The sequence below is a fragment of the Pristiophorus japonicus genome, chromosome 11 (assembly GCF_044704955.1).
Source record: "Pristiophorus japonicus isolate sPriJap1 chromosome 11, sPriJap1.hap1, whole genome shotgun sequence".
NCBI classification, from domain to species: Eukaryota; Metazoa; Chordata; class Chondrichthyes; family Pristiophoridae; genus Pristiophorus; species Pristiophorus japonicus.
Window position 1 is genome coordinate 150,335,986 of NC_091987.1, and position 11,826 is coordinate 150,347,811.

The following is an 11,826-nucleotide window of genomic DNA, read 5'->3' on the forward strand; positions in this document are numbered from 1 at the left end:
GGCAGGAACAGACCAGCTTGTCCATCAAGCCTGCCCCAAGGACAAAACAAAAGAGATTTCCAGAATTATTAAGAAAGACTTGCATTTATATAGCGCCTTTCATGACCACCGGACGTCTCAAAGCACTTTACAGCTAATGAAGTACTTTTGAAGTATAGTCACTAATGTGGGAAATGCAGCAGCCAACTTGCGCACAGCAAGCTCCCACAAACAGCAATGTGATAATGACCAGATAATCTGTTTTTCTTATGCTGATTGAGGGATAAATATTGGCCAGGATGCCGGGATCACTCCCCTACTCTTCTTCGAAATAGTGCCACGGGATCTTTTGCGTCCACCTGAGAGGGCAGACATCACATCCAAAAGACGGCACCTCCAACAGTGCAGCAGTCCCTCAGCACTGCCCTGGAGTGTCAGCCTAGATTTATGTGCTCAAGTTCCTGGAGTGGGACTTGAACCCACAACTTTCTGATTCAGAGGCAATTGTGCTACCCACTGAGCCACAGCTGACACTTAAAGGGAAATTAAGGGTTATTGAGGGAAAAATACTTCAATTTATACAGTGCCTTTAATGCAGAATAACTGGACCTTATGGAAGAAGAAATAAATGTTTGTCAACTCTTTGAGGTTGTTAGGAAAGGTGACTGAAGACTGTCGAATAGGTGGACTTTGAGGAGGCAGAGAGAAGTAGTGTCAGAAGTGAAGGGGTTCCACAGAGCAGTGCTGAGACCGTTGTAGGCTCTGCAACCAATGATGGGAGGAGGGAATGGGAATGCACAGGACGCCAGAGTTTATGAACTGGAGAGCAGGGAGGAAACACCAGCTGAAGAATTTAAAAAAATATATATATATTCCAAAAGACATTTGATAAAGGGCCACATAATAGGCTTGCCAGCAAAGTTGAAGCCCATGGAATAAAAGGGACAGTGGCAGCATGGATACGGAATTGGCTCAGTGACAGGATGCAGAGAGTAGTGGTGAATGGTTGTTTCTCGGACTGGAGGAAGATATACAGTGGTGTTCCCCAGGGGCTGGTACTGGGACCACTGCTTTTCTTGATGTATATTAATAACTTGGACTTGGGTGTACAGGAAACAATTTCAAAATGTGCAGATGACTCAAAACTTGGAAGTAGAATGAACAGTGAGGAGGATAGTGATAGACTTCAGGAAAGCATAGACAGGCTGGTGAAATGGGCAGACAATTGGCAGATAAAATTTAACGCAGAAAAGTGGAAAGTGATACATTTTGGTAGAAAATGAGGAGAGGCAATATAAACTCGAGGGTACAATTCTAAAGGGGGTGCATGAAGTGAGAGACCTGGTGGTATATGGGCACAAATCGTTGAAGGTGGCAGAGTAGGTTGAGAAAGCGGTTAAAAAAGCTTACAGAGTCCTGGGCTTTATAAATAGAGGTATAGAGTACAAAAGCAAGGAAGTTATGATGAACCTGTATAAAACACTAGTTCGGCCTCAGCTGGAGTATTGTGTCCAATTCTGGGCACCTCACTTTAGGAAGGATGTGACGGCTTTAGAGAGGGTGCAGAAAAGATTTACAAGAATGTTTCCAGTTATGTGGAACTTCAGTTACATGGATAGACTGGAGAAGCTGGGGTTGTTCTCCTTGGGGCAGAGAAGATTGAGAGGAGATTTGCTAGAGGGATTGAAAATCATGAGGGGTCTGGACAGAGTAGATAGAGAGAAACTGTTCCCATTGGTGGAAGGGTTGGGAACCAGAGGACACAGATTTAAGGTGATTGGCAGAAGATCCAAAGGCGACATGAGGGAAAACTTTTTTACGCAGCGGGTGATTAGGATCTGGAATTCACTGCCTGAGAGGGTGGTGGAGGCAGATTCAATCGTGGTTTTCAAAAAAGAATTGGATAAGTACCTGTAGGAAAAAATTTTCCATGGCTACGGGGAACGGCCAGGAGAGTGGGACTATGAGAGTTGGCACGGGCTCGACGGGCCGAATGACGACGACCTGTGCTGTAACCATTCTATGATCCTATCTTTAATTCATGGCATGTGGGCGTCGCTGGCAAGGCCAACATTTATTGCCCATCCCTAAGTGGTGGTGAGTCACCTAACACATTTCAGAGGACAGTTAAGTGTCAACAAGAGCCAACCACGTTGCTGTGGGTCTGGAGTCACATATAGGCCCAGACCGGGTAAGGACAGCAGATTTCCTTCCCTAAAGGACATTAGTGAGCCAGATGGGTTTTTATAGCAATCCGGTAGTTTCATGGTCACCATTACTGATACTAGCTTTTTACTCCAGAGTTATTTAATTAACTGAATTTAAATTCCCCATTTTTGGGATTTGAACTCGCCTTTCTAGATTATCAGTCCAGTCATCTGGATTACTAGTCCAGTAACATAACCACTAGGCTACCGTTCTGCTATATGTTGCAGAGACAACATGGGCTGAGTCTGTGGAGAGATTTGTCAACGAAGACACGAAATTTTAAATTCCACCTTATTGAAGAAACGGATAGCGTGTGTCATCATCATAGGCGGTCCCTCGAAACGAGGATGACTTGCTTCCACGTCAAAAAGGGATGAGTTCACAGGGCTTTCAATGAAGAACCTAATATTCCAGATCCTGAACTACATGTTGAAGGGTGGAAGATGCCTGTGTGTGGATTTTTTTAACGTGTGGTGACCGTTGCACACCAGCCACCACACGGGCTTGACAGAGCTAGGTCTTGGTCCAGTGGCAAGGGTTAACCAGGACGATTGGAGACCAGCTCTGCTGCACGGACCTAGTGCGCGCACATATTGCAGTGTGGACTGGCCCCGAACTCATGCCTCTCCTGGGCCCCGATCACGTCACTCCACGATCACTCGCCGCTCCGGCTGTACCTGCCCACGCTCCAATCAGCGACCTGGACCTTGGTGATGTCCAATCCAGTCGCTCTCTTTATAGCCATCGCTCTCTTGCATGCGGTGAACCTTGAAGGCCCTGACCTGCTGATGGTCCTTGCAGGTCGGGCCCGCCGCGCCTGTGTAGGGAAATGAGGAAAGGCGCAACGGGTCAACAGACTGGGTGTGGGAGGCAGAGTTTTGAACAAGTCTAAACTCCACAGTGCCAGAGTTTGAGGGTAACTTGCGCGTTGGCTCAACATCTGAAAGAGAGGAGTACTTGCTGTAAGGTTGAATATCTTTGCCTCTTGTTAAGTGCAATTGTCATCATCATAGGCAGTCCCTCGAAGCGAGGATGACTTGCTTCCACGCCAAAAAGGGATGAGTTCACAGGGCTTTCAATGAAGGACCTAATATTCCAGATCCCGAACTACATCCTGAAGGGTGGAAGATGCCTGTGCACGGATTTTTTTAACGTGTGGTGACCGTTGCACACCAGCCACCACACGAGCTTGACAGAGCTAGGTCTTAGTCCAGTGGCAAGGGATTAACCAAGACGACTGGAGACCAGCTCTGTTGCATGGACCCAGTGCACACACATATCACAGTGTGGGCTGGCCCGTGCTGCCACTGGGCCCTCATCTCTTCTGGGTTCCAAACTCGTGCCTCCCTTGGGCCCCGGTCACTTCCCTCTACAAACTATTGTCGTTCCTTTGCCCCTCCTGCTGTGCCTGCCCGCACTGCAATCAGATTTCCGGGCCGGGATGCCGCACGCTGCTCTCTGTAATGGCCCCAGCCTGCTGATGGTCTTGCAGGCTAGTGCCATTACAGGGAGCAGCGGCGGTGGCCCGGCCCGGAAATCGGAAGCTCAGTTGTCGGACACCTGCATATGGTGGTATCCATGACGATTCTCGAGCAGAGGCGAATGAAAAGGATGATCTTAATCAGATGCCTAGGGACAGTTAAGCAGGGAAAACGTCGCTCTGCTGGATTGCTCCTTCCCTGGAGTATCAATACTAAATAGCGCATTTGATTAATATTTTGACTGTGGGAATCATCTTAACAGAGCATATGGGACGAAGAAACTGCTTAGCTCATTGAACCTGCTCCTCCTAGCATACTCTCTGCAATTCCGTCCTCACGGATATATTTCCTAATTGCTGCAAATAATCACAGACAGAATGTCAGGATTTTCCTTCCCAGACTCCAACCTCACAACCACCTTGAAAATGATGGTTTTGATTGAGAGATCAGTATTTAAAATATCAATACACAATATTCTTTCAAATGGAACTGGGGTGGGTTAACCTGTAAAATTGCTCCAGAATTTAAAGTAAAGGATTTGGTTACCTCGCAAACTTGGATTGTCTGAGTGCACATGAGCTATATATTGCAATGTATTTTGTACCCTGAAGTGTTGCTGAATATTTGAAAATTGCAAATTTCTGCATAATTTTTGTAGTTTTGGAAAATGGAAGAAGGGAATCTGTTATAAAATACTCCTCAGGTTTTAGTGCTGACGCTCATTGAATAAAGATGAGTGCTAATTAGCTTCGCTATTTTATCTCGGAGTTGAAAACGTGTGTCTCACCTCGTGAGCCAGTCTACAGTCTCATGCACGTTATTCTTTTGGCGAATTATGTTATGGGTTGATACATACCTCACTGTTACTACCCGTATGAATCTCACGCCATTGAATGTTACAGCACAGAAACCGGCCATATGGTCCATCATTGCCACTGACTTCATTCCCCTCCTTGGTTACATTTTGTCGCTCAGTCATGTCATTTGCAAACAGTGACATCCTATTTAGAAAGAAAGACTTGCATTTGCATATAGCCTTCACGACCACCAGATGTCTCAAAGCACTTTACAGTCAATGAAGTGCTTTTGTAGTGTAGTCACTGTTGTAAGATGGCACCTCCAACAATGCAGCACTCCCTCAGCACTGCACTGGAGTGTCAACCTATGTTCTCAAGTCCCTGGCCTTGGGACTTGAACCTACAACCTTCTGACTCAGAGGCGCGAGTGCTACCCACTGAGCCACAGTTGACATATTTAATCCAAAGCTAAGTTTTAAACCCCACATCCTCTCCACTGCCAAGTTCCACTTCCACAACCATTGCCCACCTCTGCCCCGAGCTGAGCCGTCCACTGGCGACACCTTTGTTGTCTCCAGACGTCACTACTTCCAACACTTTCCTTGCTGACCTCCCACCATCACACACCATTAGCTCCAATTTGCCTGGAACTTTGCAGCACATATCATGTCCTGCACCAAGTCTCGCTCAGCAATCACACATATCCACACAGATTGGCTCCAATATCCCAACACATTACATTTGAAGTCCTTGTCCTCCTCATCATAAACCCCTCCATGGCCCCACCTCACCCCATCTTTGTAGTCTGATTCAGCCCCCCTGAATGCAGGTTTGATGAAATAAGTTCCTTTAATGGACTTGTATTGATTATATAAAATAATAGTAAGATTACAAGGGTGGAATTGTTAAGATCATAATTCTCTTCTGTACCAAACTCGTGACTTTGACAGTTTTAACTGCAGACTAGAACATTTAAAACATTGTCCTTTAAAGACCAAAACTTGCATTAATGTAGCCCCCGAAAGATAACAATGTTCGATATTTCACAGAAGAGAGGTGGATTGTTTGGGGCAGTAGAAGAGTTTGGAGAGATGACTGGAAAGGTAATTGAAAAGATAGGTTTCAGGAGGCTTTTAAAGGCAAGGAGAGAAGTAACCAGGTAATCATTTCAGAATCACACTAGTCATATAAAATCACAGAAGATTAGATAGGACCTTTGTCCTCTTGCACCGCTGTTCGCAAAGTGAGTTTTCTGAATTGATGACTGTTGTCCTATATAGTAAAACACAGCTCCATGAACTACAGGTTTTTGCCTGGTCAGGAACATAATGGACTGATGTATTTCGTTTCAATGCAGCATGTTGACAGGGAAATAAATATCAAGGAGATGACAAACTGCCAACATAACAAGGACCTTTAACCGATTTAGTCACAATTGACGGGGTGATGGTCAATACTAAGGACTGCAACAAATTACAAGAAGGTATTAATAAACTTGCAGAATGAGTATATAATTGGCAAATAAATTTCAACATAGGTAAGTGGGAAGTATTATATTTTGGAAGGAAAAATGAGGAGGTCACATATTACCTGGAAAATGAGAATCTAAATAGGGTAGAGGAGCAAATACATAAATCACAGGTTAATAAGGCCATAAAAAAACAAACCAAGCACTAGGGTTTATTCCTGGTGGGATAGAATTGAAAAGTAGAGAAGTTGTGCTAAACTTGTATCGAACCTTGGTTAGACCACACTTGGAGTACTGCGTACAGTTCTGGTCACCATATTCTAGAAAGGATATAAAGGCACTGGAGAGGGTGCAGAGAAGATTTAAAAGGATGATACCAGAACTGCAAGGGTATACCTATCAGGAAAGGATGAACAGGCTGGATCTCTTTTCTCTTGCAATGAGAAGGTTGAGGGGTGACCTAATAGAGGTCTTTACAATTATGAAAGGTTTTGATAGTGAAGACACATGAAAAGTGTTTCCACTTGTGGGGAAGAGCAAAACTAGAGGCCAACAGATTTAAAAAAAAACAAAAGCAAAATACTGCCATTGCTGGAAATCTGAAATAAAAACACAAATACTGGAAATACTCAGCAAGTCAGGCAGCATCTGTGGAGAGAGAAACAGAGTTAATGTTTCAGGTCGATGACCCTTTGTCAACACCTGTCCTTTTACCTCCTCCCTTCCCACTGTCCAGGACCTAAACACTCCTTCCAGGTGAAACAGCGATTTACTTGTACTTCTTGTAATTTAGTATACTTTGTTCGCTGCTCACGATGTGGTCTCCTCTACGTTGGGGAGACCAAACGCAGATTGGGTGACCACTTTGCAAAACATCTCCGTTCAGTCCGTAAGTGTGACCCTGAGCTTCCGGTCACTTTAATTCTTCGCTCCATTCCCACTCTGATCTCTTCATCCTCGGACTCTTGCACTGTTCCAACAAAGCTCAACATAAGCTCGAGGAACAGCACCTCATCTTTTGTCTAGGCACTGTACAGCCTTCTGGACTCAACATTGAGTTCAACAATTTCAGACCTTAACCTCTGCCCCTATTTTTTCCCTATGGCAACTGTTGCTGATTCTGCCATCTCCATTTACACCCTATCTAGACTCATCTTTTGTTTCTTAACTTGCCCCATTACCATCTCCTTTTGCCTTGCACCATCATCACTTTTGTCTCTCTAATCTCTCCTGCCTTCCGCCCTATCACAGACCTTCCCTTTTGTTCTTTCCTCCCCTCCTCCTTTCCCTGCCCCGACATTTGCTTAAAACCTGTTACATCTCTAACCTTTTCCAGTTCTGACGAAGGGTCATTGACCTGAAACAGTTAGCTCTGCTGAGTATTTCCAGCATTTTCTGTTTTTATTAAGATCAGTCACCAAGAAATCAAATCGGGAATTCAGAAGAAACTTCTTTACCCAGAGAGAATGTGGAACTCGCTACCACAGGGGAGTAGTTGAGGCGAATAGTATCGATGCATTTAAGGGGAAACTAGCTAAGCATATGAGGGAGAAGGGAATAGAGGGTTATGTTGACAGAGTTAGATGAGGAATGGGGGGAGGAGGCTTGAGTAGAGCATAAACACCAGCATGGACTAGTTGGACCGAATGGCCTGTTTCTGTGCTGTATATCCGATGTAATTGTGAAGCTGGTATATTAATAAGCGTGTGGTGACTAATTGTACTCCCCACAGGAATTGACCAAGCGAGAGGTGGAGTACATGGCACTGTCCCGGGATACCACGGAGACAGACCTTAAGCAACGCAGAGAGATCCGCGCAGGGACAGCCTTTTACATTGATCAGGTAAGTTGGACTGCACCTGGCAGATTCACCACTTCATTCACGAATGCGACTTAAATTCTCATTTTGAAAATACATCTGTATGTAAACGAAATAAAATGTTTTTGGCACAAATACACAGAAAAGCAAAAGCAGCACTGAGCCAGAAAAAGTCATCGCAAATTGGGACATCGTGTTACTGACTCGGGAAGTGAAACATGGGCGGAAGCCCTAGTATGCCAGAACTCAGTCCATTTTGTGCCTTGACACGCTTTCCAATGGGTAGGAGCAGTAACAGAGGGAGCACCCATCTCTAGATTTGGCATTTCATTTCAGTATTAGTTTGAGACGCATGACCATCCTCAAGGCCATCTCGCATTGTTTTGACATTCAGGAAACCAATGTGGACTCAACATCAAGTTCAAAAGTTTCAGAGCGTAACCGCTGCCAATCTTTGGCTCCCCGCCCCACCCACCCCACCCCCACACCCTCAGAGTCTGTTTCTTGTTTTCCTCCTTGTCTCCAATGGCAGTTGGTCATTATCCCACCATTCACACCCTATCTCGACTAATGTTTTTCTAACTCCTGGCATTACCATTTGAATTTGGGCCATTGTGCTTTTTGCCTCTAATCTCTTCTGTCTTCCAACCTATCACAGACCTTCGCTTTTGTTCTTTCTTCCCCTCCGCCTTTCCATGCTTGTCTTTTCGAACATACTCCAGTTCTGACGAAGGGTCATCGACCTGAAACGTTAACTCTGCTTCCTCTCTCCACAGATGCTGCCTGACCCGCTGAGATTTCCAGCATTTTCTGTTTTTATTCCAGATTCCAGCATCCGCAGTATTTTGCTTTTGCACATGTCAATTTGGTCTGTGTGAAGCAGGTATCCTGAATCGCTAAGTGGCGGTAACTGTACTGGAGGGATCGGAAAGGGTACAATAATATAAAGAAACGCCATTTCTAAACTGTTTTGTCTTTTCTTTGTTTCTTTCCTGTTGACATTCGGATGCTCCCGAGTCTTCGTGTCAATTGTTGCAACTACTTTTTGCCTTCAGTGCCTATTGATTTCTGAATGGGAATCTCCCAATTGGACATTCTAGGAGGGAGAGGAGAAGGAGAACCTATAGAAGGATGCCAGGTAGGTCAGATGGTACAGGGGATGCTCTGGTGCCCTCATCTGCAGACAGAGGTGAACATATCTCGTCTTGAGGGACCGTTAGCACAGGTGGAGGCTCCTCTTCCCCAAAAAAGCTGGGACAGCAGACTCGATCACAGCATGTCACGCTTTCATTGGCACTGCATGAAAGGAGGCAGGCCAGAGTGATGAGAGGCCAATGTATCTGGCTTAGCTGCATTGGCAAAGATGCCACTCATTGTTGCTGAGCCTGGGTCAGCCGAGTGCCAAATGCTTGGCGGTGCCTTGTGCTGCAAGGGCATCTGCCAATACTGTGCAACACAGGACCAGGACATTCACTGATACGAATGCTTGGGCTCCATCTCCTTACAGGCAATGCTGACTTATGTGAATGATGCTGTGGGAATGGTGCATCCTTCTCGCAGCCACTTCGTGCAGCCCTACCTCCAATTCAGCAGCCATCAAACAAAGGGTTGGGTGTTGGGCTTACTCCACTTGCCTCCAGACTCATGGCTGAGGCTTGGGCTTCCTCTGCCTGCCTCTTCTTAGCCCCCGGCCCCTTCCTCTGCCTGCCTCGTCTTAGCCCCCAGCCCCTTCCTCTGCCTGCCTCGTCTTAGCCCCCTGCCCCTTCCTCTGCCTGCCTCTTCTTAGCCCCCTGCCCCTTCCTCTGCCTGCCTCTTCTTAGCCCCCTGCCCCTTCCTCTGCCTGCCTCTTCTTAGCCCCCTGCCCCTTCCTCTGCCTGCTTCTTCTTAGCCCCCTGCCCCTTCCTCTGCCTGCCTCTTCTTAGCCCCCTGCCCCTTCAGCCTTGGCTGCAAATGGATGGAGATGCCTTCTGAGCCATTGCAAAGGTTTTCAGAAATGTATTTGACCGATTGTGACACTTCCTTCAATTCAAATGTACTGTTCCAACCACGAGCATGCCCCCCTTGACCTGTCCAAATCTACACATGACGGGGTCGATACTAACTCCCTGCGGAAAACAGCAAGAATCAATTCATTTCCGACATTACAACAGTGATTACACTTCAAAAAGTACTTCATTGGCTGTAAAGCGTGTAGAGACGTCTGTTGGTTATGAAAGGTGCTGTATAAATGGAAGTTTTTGCTTCCTTCCCCCGCCCTCTCTCTCTCTCTCTCTCCCCCTCTCCCTCCCCCTCACTCGCTTCTTCTCCCTCTCTCACCACTGTCTCCCTCTCTCTCCCCTCTCTCGTTCTCTCCCTCGCTCCCTCCCTCACCCCTCTCTCACACCTCTCTCCCTCTCTCACACCTCTCTCCATCTCTCACCCCTCTCACCCCTCTCACCCTCTCTCACCCCTCTCTCCATCTCTCACCCCTCTCACCTCTCTCACCACTCTCTCCATCTCTCACCCTCTCTCACCCCTCTCTCCCTCTCTCACCCCTCTCTCACCCCTCACTCCCTCTCTCACCCCTCACTCCCTCTCTTTCCCCTCTCTCACCCTCTTTCCCCTCTCTCACCCACTCTCTCCCCTCACACCCCTCTCCCTCTCAAAACCTTCTCCCCCCCCCCTCTCCCTCTCTCACCCCTCTCTCACCCCTCCCCCCTCTCTCCCCTCTCTCCCTCTCTCACCCCTCTCTCCCTCTCTCACCCCTCTCTCTCTCCCCCCCTCTCTCTCTCTCCTCCCTCTCTCTCTCCCCCCCGTCTCTCTCTCTCCCCCCCTCTCCCTCTCTCACCCCTCTCTCCCTCTCTCACCCCTCTCTCCTCTCTCACCCCTCTCTCCCTCTCTCCCTCTCTCCCTCTCTCCCCTCTCTCCCTCTCCCTCTCTCACCACTCTCCCCCTCTCCCTCTCTCACCCCTCTCTCCCCTCTCCCTCTCTCACCCCTCTCTCCCTCTCTCACCCCTCTCTCCCTCTCTCACCCCTCTCTCACCCCTCTCACCCCTCTCTCCCCCCTCTCTCCCTCTCTCACCCTCTCACCACTCTCTCCCTCTTTCACCTCCTCTCTCACCCCTTCCCTCACTCCCCTCTCTCTCACCCCTCACTCCCTCTCTCACCCCTCTCTCCCTCTCTCACCCTCTCTCCCTCTCTCACCCCTCTCTCACTCTTTCATCCCTCTCTCCCTCTCTCTCCCTCTCACCCCTCTCTCACCCCTCTCTCCCTCTCTCACCCATCTCTCCCTTTTGCCCTCTCTCACCCCTCTCTCCCTCTCTCACCCCTCTCTCCCTCTCTCACCCCTCTCTCCCTCTCTCACCTTTCTCACCCCTCTCTCACCCCTCTCCCCCCTCTCTCCCTCTCTCCCTCTCTCACCCCTCTCTTCCTCTCTCACCTCACTCTCCCTCTCTCACCCCTCTCTCCCTCTCTCATCCCTCTCTCACTCTCTCACCCCTCTCTCCCTCTCTCACCCCTCTCTCCCTCTCTCTCCCCCCTCCCCCTTCCTCTCCCACCCCTCTCTCCCTCTCTCCCACCCCTCTCTCCCTCTCTCCCTCTCTCCCTCTAACCCCACGCTCACCCCTCTCTCCCACTTTCTCTCTCCCCCCCTCTCTCTCTCAACCCCTCTCTCTCTCACCCACTCTCTCACTCACCCACTCTCTCTCACCCCCTCTCTCTCTCTCACCCCTCTCTCCGTCTCTCACCCCTCTCTCCCTCTCTCACCCCTCTCTCCCTCCTCTCCCTCTCACCCCTCTCTCACCCCTCTCTCACCCCCTCTCTCACCCCCCTCTCTCACCCCTCTCTCCCCCTCTCTCGCCCTTCTCGCTCTCTTCCCCCCTCTCTCTCTTCCCCCTCCCCTCTCTCTCTCTCACCCCTCTCTCCCTCTCTCTCCCCTCTCTCTCACCACTCTCTCTCTCTCCCTCTCTCACCCTTCTCTCCCTCTCTCACCCCTCTCTCCCTCTCTCACCCCTCTCCCTCTCTCACCCCTCTCTCAACCCTCTCTCCCTCTCTCCCTCATCTCCCTCTCTCACCCCTCTCTCACTCTCACCCCTC

At 48.4% G+C, this 11,826-nt stretch overlaps 1 protein-coding gene across 2 annotated transcripts in view; it reads left to right on the forward strand.

Annotated features, from left to right (window-relative positions):
• Positions 1 to 11,826, forward strand: part of vwa8 (von Willebrand factor A domain containing 8) — a 463,584-nt gene that overhangs the window by 55,045 nt on the left and 396,713 nt on the right. For both annotated transcript variants that reach the window (XR_011595909.1, XM_070894160.1), the window contains exon 4: positions 7,666 to 7,776. Coding sequence is in view for 1 of the 2 variants with exons in the window: in XM_070894160.1 (XP_070750261.1) it covers positions 7,666 to 7,776 (111 nt within the window). In the remaining variant the exon portion in view is untranslated. The remainder of the gene's footprint in view (positions 1 to 7,665; positions 7,777 to 11,826) is intronic.